The sequence below is a fragment of the Hetaerina americana genome, unplaced genomic scaffold (assembly GCF_022747635.1).
Source record: "Hetaerina americana unplaced genomic scaffold, ioHetAmer1.1.p SCAF_19, whole genome shotgun sequence".
NCBI classification, from domain to species: domain Eukaryota; kingdom Metazoa; phylum Arthropoda; class Insecta; order Odonata; family Calopterygidae; genus Hetaerina; species Hetaerina americana.
This window is the reverse complement of record NW_027286752.1, coordinates 7,910,226-7,936,155: the sequence shown is the minus strand read 5'-3', so window position 1 is coordinate 7,936,155 and position 25,930 is coordinate 7,910,226. Positions and strand designations below refer to the sequence as shown.

Genomic DNA, 25,930 nt, shown 5'->3' with positions numbered 1-25,930 from the left:
TTCAGAAAAAAAGGTAAAAAAGGATAATGCGACATATTAAATCTTTTCACCGACCAGCCCTATTTGGAGTGAAGCATACATTTTGCGATGGGAATCCTCGATGAAAAAAGTTTTAGAAATTATACGATACTTTAGGTTTGCTTTTCGAAGAAACATATTTTCTGAAACACCCGCTATTAATGAGTGCCTCACGCTTTTGCCAACTCGTTTTATCGCCAACCTGCCATTCGCGCCCTTCCCCTACTTCCCCTCCTTTAGCTTTATCTGGCAACCTTGGGATTCAGAAGGACATCATCAACTCGGCCAGAGCCAGCAGTCGCAGAAATCAGCTGTTCGGCTCAGGTCGTGTGTGCGTGGATGGAAGAGAGTTCGCGGACAGTTTTACGGGATATTACCATGGACAGCAGCAGTAATCTGGACCCTTTAGAGAGCATTCCGAAAACACAAACTATTCGGCTGCGCAAGAGACATATTGGGTAAATATTATTGCTGTATTTTAATCCAACTTTATCCGAATCTTTAAACTTCCTTAATTTCGGATGCATGCAAGAGTCATCGCTCGGAAATCCGATCTATTGAGTCTAAATTCAAGCAACACTGGGAGTTGGCCTCACCCTATAACGTTTACACTTTGTTTACATGAATGGAAGATAATTATATTTTACTGTAAATGAACGAAGCTGGTCATTCAGTATCTTGCTCCTGAATTTTGTGTTTACGAGATGTCATAATTTGGCGTGGGTTGTGTTTAGCCAGGGTAGTTGCTTGCCCTTGCCTTGACCCAGTGTAATTTCGCGATGTTGATTCTTTTGTTTTCGAATTTTTAGCGCGGAGTTCAACTTGCTTAAGAAAAAGGTTTTTCTGTGCTACGTTTTGACACTTCACGTTTGACCCATCGTATTAATATATGCTATATATATATAATATAAGCTATCATTTAAACATTTTCTTGATAGTCATGTATTAGCTATCCGCATCAATCAAATATCGAATGCAGGATAGAGTAATATACTGGAATAACATTAGCACGTGCGCCTTATTAGAAAATTGATGTTAAAATGCCCATTGGATCCATCACAAATAGTCATGCACTGTTAAAAAAGATTACGGATTGGGTGAAAGAATCGATGTGATTTGTTAAAAATTTTATCATTTGATGAATTTGTATTTCAGGCAATCGTGCAAACTATTCTACAAATCCGATCCCTTGAAAATAGTGAGAGCTAAGGGATGTTTCATGTATGATGAAAGTGGCCACCAATATTTGGATTGCATCAATAATGTTGCCCATGGTAAGTGACTATGTACGCAGTTAACTAATGATTATTTTGCGTAAGTCAAGGCAGAAGTTATTTTTGATATACCAAAGAAGTACCTATTTTTCATTAAACAAAAGTGAACATTTTATAGTGCATTTTCCATTGGTGCATAACAAGCATTAATTTGATCCAAGAATGAAATGTTTCATTGTGTGTGTGTGTATATATATATATATATATATATATATATATATATATATATATATATATATATATATATATATTATATATATATATATTTATATATATAAAGTATATTTTCAATGCTTCACAGCATAGTGTGAGGCAATGTTGTGAATGATATTGGAGGAAGAGTGAAGTTAATTGAATAATGAGCTCTCTATAGGCAGTAGGGTTTGCTCTTTTATTCATGACCAGTGAATCTGTTGTTATTATTCTTTAGATATATCATATTGAGTTCTATTGTACCTAATTAGTTAACATTATTGTAAATTTTGCTGAAGTTTTAATCACTATTTTCAAGAATATGGAGAAAGCATTTGGTTAACATCGCAAAAGCAAGGACTTCTATTTTCTTGGGCAGATGAGTGTAATAGCATATTAGATGGGCTAGCAGGCCACAGCCTGCTTAAAGACCAGTTAGTTGTGCATAGTTAATTTGGCCCTGAATTTTTATAGCAAGTAGAAAGGAAGGATGCACATTTTTCCCATTAACTTAAATCTCAATTTTGATGGAACTATACCAAACCTACTTGCAATTTAGACCCAGTCATATTCCCTATGGGCTAATGAAATGTTAATATTATTCCTAAATGGAATGGTATTTTTTTGCATTTCAAAATACATTTCTTCTGTTAAAACACTAGATACTGCATTGTAATTAAGCTTGCTCGAAAGAAATAATGCTCCCTCTGTTATAAAATATATTCAAAATATAAGTTGATAAATTAAAACCTGTTGGAAACTTAACTTCAACTAATAGAGCAATGATAACACTAGGTAGCATTATCTGAATTATAAAATCCACATCCTGCAAGTGAAAATCTATAAAATGATACTAAAATTTAGATAAGTGCACACAGGTATTAATCTGTTTATTTTAAATTACATTTAGGAAAATTAGGATAACAAATGATGAGGTTCTGCAATAAACAATATTAGAAAAGAGCTTATGGAAAAAAATTGAAGAATAAAAGGATTGAAGTTATCACACACATTTGTAGGAGCTTCAGCTTGTTTTGTTGGAAAACTAAGTGATGACCCCTGATTAGGATTACCTAATTTATCTCAATTTCATGTCTTTCCGATTGAAGTTTTTTTAACTAATTCCTGTAGATATGAATTTTTACATTTAGAAAAGTCATCTTGAAAAGTCACTATGTCAGTTGATTCTATCTCAAGTCATATTTTAGAGTAAGCACATTAATTAGTGAATCATTGAAGCGAAATAATATGTTTATGTTGATGTGTAAGAAGCCCATGGACTATTTTCCAATCTTATTGATCTCATTTCGTAACATTAACTGCTGGCTCGATAACCTATCCTTGAAATACAGCCAAGAAGCAGGGAAAGTAGGCCTTTTCATTCATTGCTGTCATCTCCTTCCCTTTATGCCAGTAAAAGAAGACTAAATCTTCTTTTAGGTGTAAAATTCTGTATTAAGAATTATTATCTTGTTTGTTGGTGGCAATGAGCATCTTTCATTGGTCATTTTTATTTTTCATGAACTAGTTGGACATTGTCATCCAGTGGTGGTTAAGGCTGGCTGTGATCAAATGGCAGTTCTTAACACAAATAACAGATTCCTCCATGATAACCTAGTCCTGTGTGCAAAGAAGCTCACGTCCCTTTTACCTGAACCACTATCAGTATGCTTTCTTGTCAACTCTGGGTCCGAAGCCAATGACCTTGCCCTGCGATTGGCGCGAACCCACACAAGACATAATGATGTCATCACCCTTGACCAGTAAGTTACAAAAGTGAAAATGATTAATCAGTGCAATTTCAGGGTTGTGGCATTCTGTGTTTGTTTTGCTCATCAATTTTTGATTTAAAAAAATTTTTATTTCATGCTATCATTTTCTCACAATGCTTTTTGTATGTGGTCCTAAATTGGTCCTACATTGAGGAATCATCGTTTTTGCCTTATCTGTTTTCAAACAAATAATGGGGATACTTTAATGAGAGGATATACGCATTTCATTTTAGTAATTTAGTTTACTCATGATTCCATATTGGTGGGCCGTCAAAAGTTTATGATGCATTTCATTAGGCTGTTTGCATTGCCAATCAGAGCATTATCCTTTGTTTGTGTCATAAGTGGAAGTACATTTATTGTAATGTTTTGTAATTTTTGTCTACCTTTCTTGTGGTTGATGATTGTGTAGTCCATGCTTGTCTAGAATTGTTATTTTATAGATATTCCAGTAGAAGTTTTTCTGATGATGGTGATTCAGTGGAGTCCTGACATATTTTAAATTTGTGGCTCAGCATGAAGGTTTTGACTGCATTTTATGATTAATTTGCGAAAACAAAATACATTTTAAAGGATTAAATAGTTGCTTTGAGTTTTAACTGGCTAATGTTTGTTGGGATTTTCACATTTACAGCTTTACAGATAAGCAGTCGAGCATTGTAGTGAACCCCTGCAAACATATACCCTGTATAGGGAGTGGAGAGAAGGCTGAATCAAGCATTCATCTGCCATTAACTCCCTGAATACTACACATACTCACCGTATCACTTCAGACCATTTAAAAATCATTCACAAAGTCCTTAAATGAGTTAAAAAGATCAAGGCTCACATTGAACTTCAAATCTCCGACATAATAGCCCACCATGCTAACTTCAGTCACTGAGAGAGACTTAAAACTCCTTTAAAAGAGGTGTGCAGCGACTATGTAAAAGTAACTTATTAGAAAGAAGTTTGCTTAATAATTTGCACCAATTACTGATATTTCATGTAACTGGGATAAAGTACTTATTCTAGTTAATGTACTTTGTAGGATAATTCTTATCTCTCTAAATCCTATGAATTACAAAAATAAACAGTATATTGGATGGCTGAGAAGAACTTCCATAAGCACTAGAAAAATTCCGTAGTTGTCTTTGGATGCAAATTGAAGTCTTCTCCTTCCTAAAAATGAGGGTGCCAATTTATCTCTTCTACAAGTATTTCATAGCACATTCCTGACAGTAGTATATCTAATTTTGTTTTGGTTCTGTTATGATTTTGTGATGTCTCAGGTTTTATTGATTAGGGTTGTCTGTTTAAAAACAAGTTTTTACATGTATTTCCCAAGATGTCTACAATTTAGAGAACACTTTAGTGACTTATTTTGTTTTGGAAAGTTGTTTAAGGAGGCTGGATTGAATGCTACAACTTATACTATGATACTAAAGATACTGTGGCTTGGTGGGTGATGTGTCGAAATAGGAGCTGTACATCCTGCTTTTGAAAAATACTTGGGAATTTGAAATTCCACATTATCCTTGCAACTTCACTTTTTTGTGTTTAGTGGCTTGTTTGAAGTCCAAAGCCTTGTACTACAATAACTCTTGATAATTGAGATTATCACGTATCTTGTTGTTAAGCCAATGAAAAAGGTGTTCCTCATAAGTTATATATCATGACTCCACTGTACATCTAGATGTATTTGCAGCTCCATTGATAAGGTTTTTCATTGTTTTTCATGGTCATATCTTCAAAATGTCTTGCTACGAATCCTTTCTATTTGTAATAATGGCATGGTAGAAGCTAATCATTTGGGCACCCCACATCCCTTGAGAACATGGTGGTAGAAGTTGTTGACGTATGATGCATGCCAATTTGCATGGGTGATGCCTTAGATTCAACTAGGCGTTTCTACAAAAGATAGCAAAAAAATGTAAAGGACAGATTTTTGGCCACATTTTCCTGTTACAACATGAGTTATGACATGACATGTGCGACAATAGAAAATTGTAATGTCCCATAGTGCCGTTTTTCATGATAAACCTCAGTTTCTTGTTTGCTAATGCTCATATTTTGAGTAGTTAAGAAGTAAAAAATGCATTAAAATATGAAAAATGAGTGTTTGATTATGAATAAATTCCTACCTAGCTAATTGGATGATCAATTTGGTCGTATGGTGAAATTTTCAGCTGGTCAAAAGTTGATTGAGAGCATAAAATGTTTAAGTTGAATGCATTTGCAGTTGCCAAATCTCAGGCATCATCTGCATAGTACGCATTTTAGTTTGGGCAGCAATAGTTGAAATCTTAAGAATTTTTCCATTCATTTCTTCTTAGCTATTAATAAGCTTTGATTCTTTTCCTCTTTGAATGAAATCATTTACAGGTGATTGTTTTGGCACTTTACGCTGGAAGTCATGAATGTTTGTGTAGAAGTGTCTACATAAAAGCATGATCATGCATCATGTTTGGATAATGCTGAACTAGAATAAAGTAGATGCATTTATGCGCAATTCTTTTGAAGTGATCAGTAAATAGAAAATAGTATTACTAAGTTAAGGTTCCCATTATTGCTGCTGGTAACTCCCTGATAAAATAAATCTCCCATCCTTGGTGTAAAAAACTTAAGACTATTGACAAATATGCTTCTATGCATTTTAAAAATCAATGATTGATATGATCAACAGAATAGCAATTTGGTGCTGCCAAAGTGTTCATGGCTGCTCCCATTCCGGAGGTCAATGGTTCAAGGCCACTCAATGAAAAGTAATTTTTATATTTATGTTAAATTATATTTTTGTCAGTTTTATTGTGAGATTTATTGCCATTTATTCTGGAACTTTAATTAGAAGGCAAGATGAATCAGCCAGGTGCTTTTAATTTTACTGTAAAGTGGTATGCATAGTTTGCATCTATAAAATACAATGGTTGATTAGATGATGTTACCTGTGGGGTAGGTATGATTTTAATTCATAGCAGTGATGTTCCCTTTCCTCCAGATTTCATCAATTTTCTTGGCTTGCCTTTTATGGTTCTATGGCCTTTTATTTTATGCAAAGAAAGTTTTGTGCACATATAATCAGTAATTTTTCTTGAAGACTTGGTAAACATCAAAAACTATAAGGAGTAGAGCAGAATTTTGCAAGGTATTCAAAGTGCAAAGACTACTGATGTTTTTATTGCTTTTGTAATAGTTATCATCCTAGTGATTGCAAAAACAAAAAGTCAAAGGATTGAATTGTAGAAAGAATAAGTTCAGTTTGGAAAATGTGACCTAATCTTCTGTTGAATGAACAGTGGCGAAACTAACTTTTGAAATCATATGAAAAAATTGAAAACTCCAGAATTGATAATAACAAAGTCATCAGTGGCATAAAAATACAATGGGCAAATGCCAAAAAAATATTTTCCATTTAGTGTACTTTATCCATAGATATTTGGAATGATAAAGATGCATGGCAGCCCCAAATGTTGGTAGATATCTCAACTTTTGATGTTTTAAATAAGTATGTGATGAGGCTGCATTGTGGAACCCTAATTTTATCAAAAAGGTCACAAATAGGGAACCATAAATTTTAAATATTCAATTGTTCCATTTTGGCTGTTTATTATCTCTCGTTATCTGGCATCGGACTTCATTCTTGTAGGCTGAGTGATTTGCAGTAGCGTTGCATTCTCCTTCAGTTTTATGTTTAGCTGGGCAGGTAGACATGTAACATAGTGTAGGTAAACATTAAACTGAGGATCTCTTGACATATGTCATTATCAGTCATAAAAAAAGGTAGTAGTAAGGTGAATAGCTCTATTTCTTCAAATTTCTTCTGAAAAAAGGGGAAACTAGTGGATATTTTGGAAAAGTTCGTATTTGATGTGGGAATCAAGAATTCTAAATAAGAATGATGTTCAGTTTAGTTGTGAAAGCCATTCATTTTTGCTGCTGGCGATCATATGTTGAAGGGACTTGTAAAACCAAAACTTGATTCTGATGCATTTCAATTATTTCTATGGCTGATGAAGTAATTAGGATGGATTCACTGGTGGAAAAATTGGAAAAGTCTGAAATCAGAAATCCAAGAAATGATTGACCACTCTGCATTCATAAATTACCTATCTCAGGATGAGGGAACTAGCTTCTGCTCTTAAATATAAAATAGTATGACAATAGTTATATTAATTTAAATGAATGCACTCCACATTTTTAATTCACTAGCTATTGTATATTTATCAAATTGCTTTTTAATCATGAGATACCTCAACTCTGTCATGTATACCACAAATAATACCATTTAATTTAGGTTAGCTTAAAAGATTTTTCCTCGATCAGAAAATCCTCGTTGGAGAAATATTGTTATTAAGCATCACAACATATTCTGTTTCCCATGAAAGACAAATCCCTAAATTCCATGAGTGAACAATATCTCTCCACAAAACAAATTATGAGGTGATCCACCAGAAATAATACTGGGCATTGGTAGTGTTTGATAGGATCTGACTAGAAAATTAGAAGTTTGATGCATTCATCACTGATGTTGATCTCTGCGCATTTTTCCTAATCCAAGCTTCCTTTATGAACTTAAATATATATGTACATTTTAAAATTTTGGTTGTGTTTACATGCATAGTTAGTAAATACTCAATCAAATAACAGATAAGAAGCTAGGAACACAGCAAAGCATGAAATGAATGGAGTTGTGGATGGCATTAAATCTTCCATGCAATGCCAAAGCCTATGACATTCTTCTTTTGTAGTACTTCAAGTTTTGATGAGTGGATGTTCATATTTGTTCTGCAGTCATAAGTATGTAGCATTGATGTAATTTATGAAACCACTACTTGTGGTATGTTGAATGGAGTCATGAACTGCAATGGCTTAATAGAATGTTGGGTGAAATTTCAAGAATGGTAAATTGCAGGAAATGCTGGAACTTAATAAATAGAAGAGAGTGAGGTCAGCTTAGTCATAGTTTAACTGTCATTCCTTGTACATAGCTTTATATGCTGTACATAGCTTTATATGGTGTATTTCTTTTCAAATCATACATGTACATTGATAGCCCGTGCAGAGTAGAAAATACATTGATCAAAATGATAGGGAAACATGTCACGAAATAGAAAAATACAAGTTTTACCTTCTTTAATGGAGTCAGCCAGTTAATTATTTACATTGCAGTCTTAAATATTGCTCCCTGTAGGGACATCATTCTCATAGGATTCATATTTAGATATGTGCATGGAATCCATATATACCTGTACATTTTTCTGTTAGACTCTCCAAATTTTGATTCAAATGTCTGTGGATTTGTGAAGGAATCTCCAGTTTTGTGCACTTCCATAAACATTAGGAATTTTAAAATCATATCTTTCCTTAAAGTTGAATTATATCCTCTTCTTATCATCAGTTGTTCCTCAATCCATTATTTCCATGACATTTCCCTCTTGAATGATTGAGAATTGGCCTGTATATTATGGTAATGATAATAACCTTCTAAGAAAATCTGCTGTAGTAAATGTATGCACATGATTCATAATAGTGCACCAATGCTATTACGTAAATTTTATAAAGTTAGGGTCAAAATAATGCATTGAAAAAGTACACGTTGAAGCATTTAGGCAATCCATATCTTAGTTTATTGTGAAACTGAACCAGTGTGGAGAGTAGTATTAATAGTAAAAAATATAACTTCTAGAAACCTGTGGCAATGTGACTTTTACTAGAAGGTTGCATCTTAGAGTACCACAATGAAAGATATGCATTGTGCTGGTTCATTTGATTTATACTGTGGGTTGGCAATACCTGGAGGACATATGCAATTACTGCCAGAATGCGAAGCACAACAAAGTTCATTACTTGAAGTTTAAAAAAAAACTTGCCCCAAAGAATGTAGATACCTGTAGAAAGAGAAGTTGGAATTCGAACATGGACTCACACAAAAATGCCATTTAAGGCTGTCTACCTACCAATTCATTAAAGAATAGATTGTAACTTTGTAAAATTAACATATTATAAATAATTTCCTACATTATCTCGGGAGATGTCTAATTAGAAAGCTACTCCTCATTTTATATTTCATTACTGTGAGGGGCAATATCAATTTGGGAATATAGTTATTTTAGCGATGCTACACTGAGTGATCAATGTAGAATTGTCTTGGGGCTTGTCTGCTGTTTTGCATTAATTTTATTATGTTTGAAACAGCATGAATACTTTGCCAAAATACTTTATGGAATGATTTTGGTCTGCTTGTTGATTCAAGCTATTTAATGAACAAGGCTTAGTCTCTCAAATCACATCTGTATGGCAAAATGGTTGCTGCTTTATATTTGTCTGTACTTGTTAACTTCATCAATTTTCTCTGAAACTCAAAATCTTAGTTTTATATTTTACATTGAAGTACATTGAAAAGCTTCCCTAAAAATGGCTTCCTCTTATGTTTGTCTTGTTATTATAGTATGTGGCTGAAAACATGCTCTTTAAGATATTGAATATGGTAATATCATTTGAAGTTTATCTGCAATTTTTGTGATTATCTCAGTTTGACTTAGGTGACAGAAAAGTTGCATTTGGTAACATGGTATCTGCAAATTTGTAAATATAAGCATGCTGTTTTTTGTTGCTTTAAGTCATACCTCAGTTAAGCAAAAGCTGGTAGCCAACAGTTAATAGGAATACAGATAATTGATCATTTCTCTTTAACTTATGGACTCTTTTACCTTTATTGCATTTTAACATGAATCCACCCTGTGAAGATTCTTTCATGCAGTTGCCACCGAGAACAGAAACTTAATGTGTATGTTCAGAAGACACTTCATTTTATCACTATTGTAGTGCATGAGACATGCCTCTACTTGTCATACCTAATTTTTCTTTGACATTCTAGCTAACATGGTAGTGTTGGTGTTTCTGCTTGTTAAATGCCTTTTTTTAGTTCCAATCCAGAGAATATTCAGTCAGTGGACATGATGAAATGTTTACATGTATGGTAAATACTTTGTGTTTATGCTGTTAATGGTGTAGTTATTAGCGGTGGAGTAGTCATAGTAGAATAACTGATTTTACTTTATGAAGCCTCTCCTAATACAGCCATCCAATTTTTTTTTCTTTCCAGTGAAGTTCTTTTAAAATCAATAATGATGAAGATGGTGAGGCAGGCTGGATAAAGCACCTCCTTTACGTTTGACCCCCACCATTCTGCGACAACTTGACAAAATTTCACATCTGTGTTTTCTCTTGTGAATAATATTTTGTGATTTGGCTGGTAGAGCTTGGGCAAACTTGTGATTATCCTCAGGGAAAGACGAAGGAGGACGTGCTATTAAAACAAAATCTTGGGGGGGATATTTTGCTATAAATCAAAACAAACCACTCAGGGCAACAGATTATTATAAGCATGCTTTCTTTGTGCGCACCATTATGTAAACGAATGCAGAAGATGAAAATTATTAATGGTAGCGGTTGTACAGTTTAGGGAATATATTTTCTGTATTTTCATGAGGCAATTTAGGTATGTCTCATCTGAGAGTCAATTAACTCTTTGGTGAGGATAATCATGTGTTTTCCACGTTTGTCTGGCATCGTCTCTTATGGTTGGGGTCAACTTTTAGGCTTACCCTTTGGTTTTGGGCATTTCCTCAAAGTCCTCTTTAAGTTCCAATGCTTAATGAGGTTAAGGATCCTCCCACAAACTTGAGGAGTAGTTAAAAGAATGGCTTAGGTGCAAATCTTCATTCTCTCCAATATGGAGGGCATTCCCATTAGGAATTTGGGAGTCCTTTTCTCCGTCATTACTGGAGGACAGGGAAAAATCCAAAGCAAAAAGGATCCCTTCTGCAGCTGGCGTGACCATCACTGAAATCTTGAAGAAGGTGATTCGAGAATGGGGACTTTAAATGTCTCCTTGGGCACTCTAATCATGGAGAAGGTAAAAGCAAAAATACTCTGGAGAAAAAAAAGGTGGTCTGTTCAAATTGCTTATAATTTCTTTCTTATTGATCCAGCACAGATGGCTAAGAGAGGCATGTGAGCGTCAATTTTGTCTCTCATCCGATTACTGCTTTTACTTTTATTTTGGAGAAATCAAACTCATGAATATTAATTGAAAAATTAATGGTGTTATTATTTTCAGGATTAAATCTCTTGGATAATGACATTGTTTTACTTTAATTTTTTGTTTCTTTTTATTCTGTTTAAATAATTTCAGTTCCATTTTCCAGTTGACGTATCATACTAATGAAATTATAACATTCCACTAACACTTCAAGAAACCTTTGAATAATATGTGCTCCAGATATCATTTCATCATTCTTTCTGTAGTTTTGAATTCACATCAAGGAAACTGTGGACCTTTAATTTTAGAAATTCTTTTGAACTTGTTTTGTAGTATCTACATGTAGTTATTAAGGGGGATGGAACCCGGTGTGTTTATTTGTTCCTGCCGACAAGTGCAGACACAATTTCGAGGGAGAAAACGGATCTTAAATTCCTTTACAGTCATGCTCTAACCATTGAGAATTGATATTAATCTGATTTGTTTAGTGGAATGGGTTAAAGGTTCTTATATTTCTGTGATATTTCATTCTTTAAAACTTCCTTTATGCATGTAGGTTTGAGGGTCAAGCAAAATATCTTCAGAAATTAAAATGATTCTCGGGGAATATATTTTTCAATGAAGTTAGACTGTCCTTATCTAAATTTGTATGTTTCTTTTGTCCTGTGTCCTGGGAAGTTAATACTTTTTCTACTTGTTGGCCCTTCTTATATTTGTGGAGTTTTTAATGCTTTTCAGATTATCACAGTATGTGTAAGGTTTCTCCTAAATGGTGTGAAGTCATTCCATTGGTCTTAAATGTTTTTGCTGCATTTCTTCTCATAAGATGCTGGTTTCTCTTAGACTCTGTTATTTACAGTATCCTTCTTAGAGATGCTTTCTCTTTATGGTATACCTTATGTGCTGCTGAATATATCAATGAAATTGAATTAATATTGATATTTTATCTGCAATTGCAGTGCCTACCATGGTCACTTGTCATCACTTATTGACATATCACCATATAAGTTTAATCTTCCTGGAGGAGGAGGAAAACCAGACTGGGTTCATGTGGTAAGCTTCTTAGCCAGCCATTCAGAATATTTGCACCCTAATGTAAACTTTTCGCATGCTTTACCATCTAGATATATATTTCCCATTTTTGAAATGTCCACTGCTATACAATCTCATTTTCACCATCTAATATATTTGACTCAAATAATCGACTACTGTATTAAATATTAATCCTAAAAATTCTTCCTCAAGGAGTCTTTTGCTCCATATTCTTTCTGGAGAATTCTACCACAATTATTCTTTGAGTCTTCTCTTTGCCCTCAATTACTGCCCTTTTTACCTATTCCCAAATGGAGTTTATTTTTGGCTTCAAATGAGCACTGAATTTTTTCCAATTTTACCATTTGAATATTTTCCATACTTCCCTTCCATAACATGTTTGTATTCATTCCTTTTCTCCTTTTTAACAGTATACTCTAGTCTACGCTTCCTTCCCTCAAGCTACAGTTTTCCTGTTATCCACCTACTTCTTTGGAATCATAGATTTTAACTTAATTCCACCAGACATCATCTTTCATTCTCCTGACCATACCCTTCCCATTAATTAAAAGCATCTACAAGGGTGATTCCAAAAGTAAGATCTCTTATTTTTTTAATGGAAAATCAAATTTATTCTCAACTTTGTGTACATTGTAGGGAAGGCTGAGCATTTAGCTATTTTTCTACGTAGTTGCCTTGACAATCAATCACTTTTTGCATCCTTGTAAGCAGCTTGTTAATATCGGCGTCGTACCTATTTTCCACTGCGTCATAAAGCCAACTGATGACTGCTTCTTGCACTTCCTCGTCTGACTTGAATTTCTGTCCTCCAAGGTGTTATTTGAGAGCGGGAAGCAAGTGGTAGTCACTGGGGGCAACGTGGGGGCTGTAAGGAGGGTGGTTGATGATGTCCCAGCCGAATTCATTGAGTAGGGTGGTCGTTTGATGTGACACATGTGGAGGTGCATTGTCATGATGCAAACACACTCCTTTGGTGAGACACCTTGCTGTAACCGAGGACCTCCGACACAATATTCTGCATGGAGAAGTAGTCACTCTCTTCATTAAGGTCTTCCTTTATCTCATAAAGGGTAATTTGCCGGTTAATGTACACCATCTCGTCAATTGTGGCCACCGTTGATTCCAGCAAACTCTGCCACCCCAACCACTGCTCATCGTGGGCGTTTTCCTGGCCATCAAAAAACTCCCTGCACCACTTCCCCATGTTTTTGATGTCCATACACTTCTCACCGTACACTTCCACTAAATGGCGATGAATTTGTATCGGAGAAGCAGTCGTCAGTTGGCTTCGTGACATGGCGGGAGAAAGGTATGACGCCAGTATTAAAAAGCTGCTTAAAAGGATGCAAAAAGTGATTGATCATCAAGGCGACTATGTAGAAAAATAGCTAAATGCTCAACCTTTCCAATGATGTATGCAAAGTTGAGAATAAATTTGATTTTTCATGAAAAAAAAAATAGGGGACCTTACTTTTCGAATTACCCTCAGGATTCCTTTCATATTCTTGCATTCTCGCACACCCATTTTTGATTTAGTTTTCCCATTCTGTCTTATTTAAAATCAGGCTATCCTTAAGCATACATTCACAATTCCTTCATACATTTTTTAGCAGATTTTCAACTTTTAATCTGAATTGCTTCTCCCCTCTAGTCTGTCTTGCTAGCCGCTTTCTCCCCTGGTTCAGTTTTTGTTTTACATGAGAGTGGCTGAATATTCTTAATGCAGCTTCTCTCATTGAATTCCTATTCTTAAATTAAGTATTTTCTCCCGCTATATACAATGCAGACATCATGCTTGTAGAATTATCCCTTTTTCATGCATTCAAATGAATATATTTAGGTATACTAATGCCATATTTAATGGAAAATCTTTTCTAAACACACTCGCTTAACAATTTTTCACCATTATTGCTCCCTCAGGGGTAACCTTATGACACTTTGTCTGAAGCATCTGTCCTTGAATAAACTTAGTCCTTCATGTCTCCTAATATTATATCATCTGCATCAACGTGATTCCTAACTTCTCTCAATTTTCTCCGGAGCTCATCCTTAACACTTTGTCTTGCCATGTGAACTTACTTAATTTAACAAAAATAATAGATGGGTGCAAAGAAAGATGCCTTCATGTTTTGTGAGATTTAACTAAAAGGAACTACTTTTTCTCTTATTTTAGGCTCCTTGTCCAGACACCTATAGAGGTAAATACAGGTCTAGAGATTTCCCGACGGAAGATTTAGGAGTCAAGTATGCAGAAGATGTGCGGGAGATTTGCAGGAAGGCAGCTGCCGATGGGCGGACAATATGTGGATTCATAGCAGAGTCTCTCCAAAGCTGTGGTGGTCAAATAATTCCCCCAGCAAATTATCTCAGGAATGTTTTCAAGTGAGCAGATATTCAGGCCATTCATGCATTTATTATCAAGAGAGCTAGATTTAACTTACTGAAGAATCTTAAGTGTATTATTTTGAAGGACTTGCTTATGTTTGCATGAAGGACTAAATAAAAATATTATTTTAGATCTGTATATCAAAAATAGTTAGCTGAATTTCAACTTTACAAGGGTAGATGCTCTCACTGCATTGCCTTCTATAGGTATAAAAAAATTGATGAAAACTAGGAAGTGATCTTCTGTTATTCATAAGATATGTTTTAGAATAAAATTACTTACTCTTGAGTGAAGTATAAACAAGTTGTTAGCTGTAAATAACTTATTATTCTGTAATCAGGAATTTTCATGATTTTGGAGCTGAATGAAAGCCTCTTACACTGTAGTTAAATCGCTAAATAATATGATTATAAATAAAATTTGTAGAAACATGTGGCAGACATCAGCTGTGTATGGCAAAATTCACAATTCTATTTCAGAAACTTAATGGTTTGGAAAAAAAAAATGCTTTTACCATCATTTTAATTTTGAGCTATGTGAACTTTTGTGTTCAGTCTTCGTAAATTAATTTGTTCAGTTGTCTAAACTTATTTTGCATGCTCTCTCCCTCTGACTGTTCTTTTTATTCATTATTTTACTCAGGAAAGCACACTTTTCCTACTTCTAATGAATAATACTTGAATGTATATTATTCCATTTGTGAGTTGTTCATGCTTTGAAAGAGTGAACTGTGCTTTTGCACAGGCATGTTCGAGAGGCTGGTGGTGTCTGTATTGCTGATGAGGTCCAAGTGGGTTTTGGTCGGGTGGGCAGCCACTGGTGGGCATTTGAACTGCAAGGAGAAGATGTTATACCAGATATAGTAACCATTGGTAAGTGTTTGTTCACTTCTTCATAAATTGATTATATGTTAATTTAGTAAATAAAAACCTTGTTATTTTGATCTCATTAAAAAAATGCTATTAATTTAGCATTAATACAGTGTGGATGAGTTTTAAAAGTGATAATTTGTGATTGGCAGTTGTATTACATGAAAGGGTGTATATGTAGTGTTATGGTGTGTTTTTCTACATTTTATTTGGGTTTGACTGCTATACTTCATTGAAGTGGGTATTTTTGTTTTATTGTCTGTATATCTTTATGACTATGTTCTTTGTCATATGCCGACAGAACAATATAATAAATAAATAATAAATACAGAGATCTTCAGAACATGGAGAACATGCTAGGGTAATGCCAGAAAATTTGACGGAAATACTTTGTGGAATGAAACAACTGGGAGAAAAATTAATTTCTGATCTTCTCACTGGACTGCCATCAACATAGATTTTTGTAATTTAAGAGAAATACTTACACCATTTGGATTTCCTCTTGTGCCTGGGTATTTCAGGACTAATTAAATTGCATCAAACGAGATATCAAAGCTCAAGTTATCACACATGTGCCACCCAAAATTTTTCTTACCCTATTTTCTGCAGTGCTTTAGATTATTTCTTCATTCCAAGAGTACTGGAAACCTTTTACATAATGATCTATTTGGCTTGATTTTGTTTCCTACTTTACCATCAATCAATACTTCATTTAATTTCAAAATAAAAAAATATGGTGGAAATCTCTTTTTAGTTAAATAGGTTCTATGCATTAAAATATAATGTTGGGAAGTAGGCTGGCATTATGCTTGACTGCAATAGCAGAATTTTGGGAAAGAGGTGTTCAAATTACTCAAGCGAATGTGAAATTTTCAGTCATCACCAAGTCTAAGTGGAGTTAGTTTTGTATTTTGACATTACCTTTTGTACTTGTTAATCTTTAGGTAAACCAATGGGCAATGGCCACCCTGTTGCAGCTGTTGTCACCACTCCTGAAATAGCCCAGAGCTTTCAGAATACTGGAATGGAGTATTTTAACACTGTAAGGAGAGCATATGTGTGCATTTTTACTTAATTATGAGTTATTGTTATATGTAGCATGGGGTTCAAGGATATATTTCATTATATTAGTCAGGCTTTGGGAGTATAGTAGAGTGTACTGCCAAGGCCCACCATAAACTTAACCTAACCCAGTACACTACTGCTATTAATAAAAAATTTCAACATCAAAATAGAACTTTTAACAATGAAAGTGACTAATACAAATGGACTCCACTTGAATGCAACCTTCATTGAAATTCTGACCTGACAAAGGTGAATGTTTGCTGTGAAAATGTAGTAGAGTGATAAAAATTCACTAATAAAAACAGCAGGAACTCTTTGTGTACTTTACATCTAATTTTCCATCCCTTTGTCATCAAGTATGGAGGGAATGCAGTATCCTCTGCCGTGGCTCTGGCCGTTATCCATGTCCTGGAAACGGAGGGACTTCGTGGGCATGCAGAGAAAGTAGGGAAGCACATATTGTCATCACTGAAGCAGATGGCATTGCGGCATCCAGCCCTGATTGGTGACGTGCGAGGTGTTGGACTCTTTGTTGGTATAGAGCTGATTGTTCAGGGTGAGAATGGAGAGTTGATTCCAGCCACTGCTGAAGCACAGCACATTGTTTCAAGGTAAAGCATTGCTCGTTGTGAAATGAAAAGGTTAAACCAATGATTGGCTTGAACTCTAAAAGGCTAAAACGTTTTTCAGTTAATTTTTATCAATAGTGAATATATTAGTTGCAACTGACCTCTAGAGATGTGAATATGAAATGTTACCTACTACCATGAAACATTCATTTTGCACTCTTTGATATGATTTTTTCCCCTGATATACATAGTACTACTTTCATTCAATCTCAGCTTAAATGGCCTATGATAGGAAATGCTTATTATAAAGTTCCTAAACTTGTTTTGGATTGTGACGGAAGTATCTAATTTAATCATAGTATTATATTTATGCATTTTATAAATGAACGGTTGATTGTTTTGTTTTCACTTACTCGAATTGACTTCCTCCCCTTGGCTTAGACCTTGGGGGGGTGGACGGGCTTGTGTGTTGTGGTAACCTCTGGGGCTATGATGGTTTGAGAAATGATAATCACTTATGGTAGGGCTACCCATGGGTTGAAGGGTAGAGGCTAGGTGAAAGGTACTCCATGCAGTCTGTTCCTTTGTGTGGTGGCTGCAAATGTATCTGACCCCTTTAGGGTGGGCAAATTGGGACATTGTCATGCTAGAAACATGTTCTGGCTCAGATGATGGCCAAGTATGCATGGCATATCATTTTGAATTTTAGAGGGGATGTTTATTTTCTCAATAATGATCCAATCCATTATCAGAGAGTCAAAAAAGTAAACTAATTCAATGTTATTGAAAGAATTTTTCATTATTTTAACTAAAAATTTGTTCCATTTAAAATTCCAATTCACTAAATACATGCGTGACATGCTTACTCATGGTATTATTGACTTTGAAACTAATTTGTAACTGCGACTATGCTCTCGTTGTCACATCTCTGTGACAGTATGGACAGATATTTAAACGCAAAGGACTAACCTCAAATACTAAGACTTTAAAGATGGAATGAAGAAACTAGCAAAGTAATGCAATTCCATTAGTTGGATATTGAATCAACATTTGCTATATCGCTACAACACAAAAATGTATCGGGATTCAATCTTTAATGAATTGCAATAAAATCTGAGCATCTATTTTTAGTTAAATTTTGTACTGATACATTAACGTGCACAGTATGTTATATTAATTGATATGCATGCCTTAGTCCTGAGTCTTAGAGGATAATCCTTATGATATAAAATAAAAGTAATGCTACCCTATGTGTACAATAGACAAAACAGTAAAGGCAGCATATTATTTGTAATTAAGGATAAATTCCTACCATGGAGGTTGCCAAAAAACATCTCTTACCCTCTATGATTCTTACAGGCAGTGTAGTATTTGAGGGTAGGATCCCAATTCCTTCACTCTTCCCAAGAACCTCCTTGTCTTAGGTGCTTGATCACGGAGATGTCTGTGCTTTCACATGTTGTGAAGCATCCTGCATTTAGTGAATACATCACATGCCTCTTTTGTTTATGCTCCAGTATTTTATCAAGACAAACAGCGCATTAGTTCCAATGGAATAATTTGCCATATTTTTTGTTTGATTTTGTATCTGAGCAGAGGGCATGAAAGAACATTTGTACATACTTTTAGGAATGTATAAATCTTCAGATTGTCCATTGCATATGATACCCTTGCATCTTACTCTTCATTCTTCCTTCTGACAGGATGAAAGAAGAACATGTTCTTATTAGCTCTGATGGGCCGGATAGGAACGTGTTGAAGTTGAAGCCTCCAATGGTATTTTCTGAGGAAAACGCTGACCATTTTGTGAAGCTTCTTGAAGAAATCATCAATGAAATAGAGGAAACAGGGGTATGTATTTAGATATTAGAAATAACATCAGGCACATGGCAGCAATGTATTTATGAGTAAAATTTTGATCACACACACAAAGTACTTGTGTAATTTTGAGATATTGCTTAGTAATAATGAAGTACCTTGCCTCATTAATATGTTAATGCCAATTGGTGTATAAATATGAAGATGTGAAAAATCAATTAAATTGAGAATGGAAATCATTCAACGTATTGTAATGCGAAAATGACCTCACTAAAAACACTACCATTAAAAATATTCATGGAGCAAAATTTAACTTGATTTGCAAAAAACTCACTCTTCAGAGTGCCCCTGAAGTGCTGCACCAAACTTCGGTACAGCATTCTTCTGCTTCCTTGGATGAATCTAGATAATTTACAGCATATTGACAGAGGTCTAAAGATGTTTCCTCTAGGGAATAAAGAGCTGGCATTTTATATCATATGATAGTTGTGTTGCCTGACTTTACTATCATTTGCATAGGTGTAAAAAAACCACTAGCATGACTTAAATGCTCTTGAGGTCCTCATTTCCCCAGGTGATATCTTAAATAGATTATTTCAGCTGCAATAGTTTCTGGTGTGAAAGTTGTCCAAGACCATATTGCAGATGGCTGTCATGAAATTTGAATTTCATTCGGCAATATTGAAATTTGCACCAGAGTGCCTGTGGTCACACTATTCATTTTGGACTGGTACTCAAGTTGGTGTTGCTTGAGAATTTAATTAACCTTTAGAATTAAATTTTTGAACAATTCTGACACAAAATGGGAAACAGCAGGCCTTAGGCCTGCCAAGTAGGACATACTGTCAATTTCTGGCAAAACATTAAAATGCTCCTGCATGTTTTCTTTTTTGCCCAAAAGAAAATTTATTTGTATAAAATTTTGAACCAAATGGGATCTTTTCAATTCTGTCCAGGTTATAACAAGAGCCAAAGAATCATCCCAGATGGAAGAAAAGGGCACAGAAGATAAATCCTTTGAAGAATTTGACCATTCGAATGCAAATGACAACAACAATGTGATGGAGGTGTCTAATAATGACAACAGGAATGAGATTGATGCAGAGGAAGAACTGAAGCTGAAGAAGAGGAAGTCATCCATTGAGAAGGTAACTAAAGAGTGAATTTCACTTTTGTCCATTAGATGACTCTGGGATTTTGATTTTTGTCTTTTGAATGAATGAGTTTGTTCCTAAAAATACAATAAAATATACTTTAATCAAGTTACTCCACTTACCCAGAAAAATCTGCTCATGGAGCGTCAATGTGCGCATTTGTCTTGTGCCATATGCTTAACATTTGCACCCTTAAATTACAAAAGAAAAGTCAATTCACAAGCTTTCATTTGAACAATGTTGTATCAGTAGGAATCATCATTCCTGCTAGCATTTACTTACCTGAAGAAGTGCAAATGTATGTAAATATATATGTATATATATATGTATATATATATATATATATATATATATATATATATATATATATATATATATATATATATATATATATATATATATATATATATATATATATATATATATATATATATATATATATATATATATATATATATATATATATATATATATATATATATATATATATATATATATATATATATATATATATATATATATATATATATATATATATACTACCCTGATCAAAAAGTTCCCGGAATAGCCACCGTGTGGCGCTCCCATCGTTCCGATTTGAGTTCTGTTTTTTTTGTTAAATTGGTACATCTGTTGTTGATATTCCCTTTAAATCTTAGTGTCATAACTTGACATTTGCAAAAGTTACGTAGCCAAGAGTACATCTATCTCTGTGTGTGTTGGCGATTTTTTACAATTTCAGAAATGGATTTAAATTTGCAACAACGAACTTGTATTAAATTTTGCGTAAAAAACGGATTTAGTGGCGCATGGACGTTGGAAATGTTGGAAAAGTGTTTCGGCAACGATTCTCTAAAAAAATGGTCGTTTACCAGTGGCACGAGCGGTTCAGAAGTGGTCGTGAGTCAATCGAAGATGATGAACGCAGTGGCAGACCATCGACATCGAAAGTCGGTGAAAAAATTGATAAAGTAAAAGAAATGTTGGTCAATAACCGCAAATTAACCATCAGAGAAATAGCGGAGGACTTGAACATTGCCTATGGATCCGCCCAAGACATTGTGGTTAATGATTTGGGTTTCCGTCGTGTAGCAGCAAAGTTGGTGCCAAAAGACCTCAATTTCATGCAAAAAAGAGACCGTGTTGACGTCGCAAAAGACATGATTTGCGAGGCTGAATCCGATCCCACATTCATCAAAAGGATCATTACTGGAGACGAGACGTGGGTTTATGAGTACGACACGCAATCCAGACATCAGGCAAGTGAATGGCGTTCACCAAATGAGCCGAGACCAAAAAAACCACGTCGTTTTCAGTCAAAAAAGAAGGCAATGCTGACGGTTTTCATGGATTACAACGGTGTAGTGCATCATGAATTTTTGCCAGAAGGCCAGACAGTAAACAAAGAGTATTATTTGGGCGTTATGAGACGTTTGCGTGAAGCAATTCGCCGAAAGAGACCAGAAATGTGGGCAGAAAACTCGTGGATTTTGCACCATGATAACGCACCGTCGCACAGTGCTATCATTATTCGTAATTTTTTGACGAAAAATGCAACAAATACCATCCAACAGCCACCGAATTCACCTGATTTGGCTCCCTGTGACTTCTTTCTGTTCAATCGAGTTAAAAAACCATTACGGGGAACGCGTTTTAGCAGCCGAGAGGAAGTAATGGAAAAATCGCAGGCAGCACTGATGGACATACCGAAAACCGAATATAAAAAATGTTTCGAGGATTGGATCAAGCGCTGGCATAAGTGTGTTGCAGTCGATGGGGATTACTTTGAAGGGGACAATATAGATTTAGATGAATAAACTTGTATTTTTAATTTTCTGAATGAATTCCGGGAAATTTTTGATCAAGGTAGTATATATATATATGTATATTTAAGATATCCTTTTACAGAGTATTACGATTTTCCCATTAGTAATATTTTATGGATGCTTATCCAAATGACCACTCATACTTGTCATAATAAGTTAAGATGTGTTGATTTAACCATGTGAAAAAATATTTGTGCAGCTAATTCAAAGGTTTTTATCAGCCAACCCATGATCACTAACATTGTCATTGAAAATATATTTTTATTCAAAAAAAGATTAATAAGTTTCACCTTTTGCCATAACAAATGAGAATCTGCCGTGTTACGCTGCACCAAACACCAAGTATGGCCCTTTAACCTATGTAGCACAATGGTAGGACCAACTGTTCGTACCAATTACTTCACTTCAGTCAGTATTTCAAAGTTAACTGCTTAATGCTAATTCACTTTAATAGCACATTTTGTGATGGTCAAAGTGTAAGCATTTATATCCACAGTCCTTTGGCTCAATTATTTGAGCCTACATATTTCTAGATTCATATATCTGGAAGAAGGGGCTATGAAGTCTCAATCTCGCCCCAATAAAGTCTTAAAATAAGTAAACATTTCTCAGTTGTATTAGGATTTTTCAGTCATTTGGGGAGAAGGGGTCACCTTGTTTCAAAACTTTCTCCAAATTTTCTTGAAATTGTTTTGTTCTTATCCAAATTTGTATTTCTAAAGTGGAAGGTGTCATGTTAGGGATTATGTAAAGAAGTAATTATTACTGTTTTTTGAAATAATTTCCCAAATTCCATGGAAAATATTAGTGATGATAATTATTGTAAATATTTTTGTTTCAGACGTGCCATTCCAGAAATATCATAGAAACATGAAAGCTACTACATGATGGTACAATGCCATTACATTTGGTGGTTTGAACAATCCCTCTTGCAATGCCTCCCTTCAGTTTTAATTGAATATTGGCTGAATGCTGTAAAATGGGAGGTATATGTTGTATAGATGAGGGAGCAAAATACCATTCTGTTTTGTGATTTTACATAATTTCATTTACCAACTCAATCCTTCCAACTTATAACAACATACTCATAGTTAATCCTTAAAACTACACTGTACAAAATATACTATTACTTCAGTACAAACTAAATGCATTCTTGGTTCAATTTTGTGAACAGTGAATATGTAGCTATACTCTTTTAATCTTCAGAATTATTTATGTATATCCTTTAAATGTAATTGATATTTCACCCCCCAGTTTTAATACCTTATGCCATATTTTCAACATCCTCATTTTTGATCCATCCAATTTTTCAGTCCAAATTGATTTAATTTTTTTATTTTTCTATTTGTCTTTTTAATAAGGGGGCATTAAATATTTTCACTACTTGTTTTGATTTTGGAATTCATAGTTTTTAATAACAGAGAAAGAGTGTCAGTTAATCAGTTTATAAACCAGCAAACAAATTTGAAACATTTTATACCGACTAGCATAAACAAAGAGTTGGTAAAACTATTATGAATTTTCTAGATGTATATCTGCCAATTATTTGTCAAATCCTGCTTGCACTCTATCAAAGTACATACAAATATTCATCAAAACTATCGAACTGAACATTGGATGTAGTAAACTCTTTAAAAATGTTTTCGAATGTAACATTTAAATCATTGGCTAATAAAGCGATATTTTTTAATGTAAATTATATGTAGTGTGCCTTAATTTCAATCCAGTGGATTTTGATATTAGATAATTAGAGCTGAATATTGCAGGAGTGGTGTGTCATTTTTCATTTCTAGCTAAAACCACCACGTGTGAATGTGTGTCTACTTGTGTATTTGTGCTCAAGGAGTTAATGCTTCCATAATTGAAATATCATAATTGGTTTTGGAGTATATAAATTTGATAGCAGACTATTTTGAATCACTTAATCAGTTTCATTTTCACATGATGTCATGTGATGAGTTTCTTGTATGAGTAATTCTGTCTATATATCGCCAGAAAGAAATTTTTGCCAATATTTGTCAAAGCTATCTAACTGAACATTGTATCTGGATATGAACAAGAAGAATGGGCATGCATTCCAATAAAATGGTTGTATTTATGATCCATTATTTTTATTCCTCTGTATCTCATAGACTTCCTGCTTTATGCTCCTCCCAGCTGGCTGTATTGCCTCCATTACTGTCAGCTAACACATTCCCACCCTTTCATTGAGAATATCCGAAAGTGTTCTGATTTGGTTGTACTCTATTGATCATCATGGCCAACCTGTGGCTCATCAAAGTTTTCTATTGCTTCTAGCGTGTCATTGGTTTAAAATTCCTAATATGTGAGGTAAAGCGTGCTCAGAGGAAATAATACAGCAATGAGGAGCAAATGTTACTGACTAAATCCACGAGGGGGAGAGTGATCATATTTGATTGAGACATGTTAACAGAGGGCTGAGTGTTATTTGAAGGTAGAAGTTAGCTAGGAAAATAAGATGGAATACCAAACAGGCAACACCGCAGACATTCTGAAAGATAGATGGTCCTCTTACCTAGAGTATGCCATACCAGGTGGTAAACCTCCCCTCTATCAACGCTCACCCAGCCAATTGGAAGGAGGACGTTAGTACTTGTCCCACGTTTTTCTTGGACACCTGATGTAACTTGATACAAGTTTCAATTGGTATAAGTGATTTGGTTCCGGAAACTCATTTCTAATATTACTCTGGGGGGCTTAGTGGCATATGAACACATGTTTATTCAGATGTGAGAGTTAGACAATGTTCATTTCATCGCACTTGGAAGGCAAATTTCACTCCTCTGACTATGTGAGGGAGGGAGATCTACTTCCATAGAATTCCCCCGTCCTCTTCGAGTTGTCTAAGTATGAATTTATCGGCAGACAATTGGAAAGGACAGAAGGGAAGAAGAGAGGAAGAGGAGGAGGGGAAGCAGCTTACAGTGCCCAAAGTAATAACATGAGGTTTTTGACACAGACAGCGCTTGCCAAAACTGCCGTTAATTTTCAGCAAAATTATGATGATAAATGGAGAATTTTTACATGAAATCCTAAATTGTAAATTTTTGTGTTTTCAATTGTATTAACTTTAATTTCAAAAATGAAAGAAGTACTGGACAGTGCAGTTTGAAAAATAACTAGCATATGCTTTTCTGTAATACTATGTTCCTTGCACTTCTAGATGGCTAATCTTGAGCTTGCAGTAAATGCCATATATGCACCATGAGAATTTTTTTGGTCAACTGTTTGCATTCATTCACTGTATTCTCACAACTGATTTGCATGTATTCCCTACCATGAGAAAATAGGTTCAGGAATAATGACAAAAGATATCCAATTATTGATGAGTTTTTTCCATTTTGGCACAGTTTAATTTTTTTAAGTTTAATTTCTATTTCTCACTACAAAGGCAATAAATCGTCAGTGTTTAGGATGGTGGGTCAATATCCCATTGGCTTCCTATGGTGCACGATTCAGAATTAATGTCTAGTCACATTTAACACACTTTCCTCTGCGCCCCTTCCTTACCTACGGTCATGGTGTCTTCTTGGTTCCTTTCTCATAAATATGGTATCGCTGAGATGGTTTCACTTTATTCCATTGCTTCCCATTTAAAGCAGGAAGCAAAGCATTGTCATATCATCGCTACATGCATCTGAGCAGTGCCCACGAAGGAATCGGAGAAAAGGTTAAACTACTTATCTCACCAGGTCAGCATTCCATTGCTGAAAATCTCCCTGTTTGCCTTACCTTCCAGAACACACGCAGAGAGTACCCGTCAAGCATATGCTGCATAAGTTGACATCATATCAAAGAAATAATGTTAGACTTTGTGTGCTTTTGATTTTAAAAAATTGTCAGTGGTATTCTAGGAAATGGCCTTTCCATTTTAATAATTTTGTCATATT

General features: G+C 34.7%; 1 protein-coding gene across 1 annotated transcript; it reads left to right on the top strand.

Annotated features, from left to right (window-relative positions):
- Positions 1-288: 288 nt before the first annotated feature.
- LOC139687331 (alanine--glyoxylate aminotransferase 2-like) lies at positions 289-24,120 on the top strand. Its single transcript, XM_071584497.1, has 11 exons — positions 289-476; positions 1,174-1,292; positions 3,013-3,247; positions 12,239-12,332; positions 14,506-14,714; positions 15,463-15,590; positions 16,532-16,629; positions 17,010-17,263; positions 18,925-19,072; positions 19,996-20,187; positions 22,861-24,120. Exons 1-11 carry the CDS (start codon positions 358-360, stop codon positions 22,891-22,893), a joined length of 1,629 nt encoding a protein of 542 aa, XP_071440598.1. The 5' UTR covers positions 289-357; the 3' UTR covers positions 22,894-24,120.
- Positions 24,121-25,930: the final 1,810 nt, after the last annotated feature.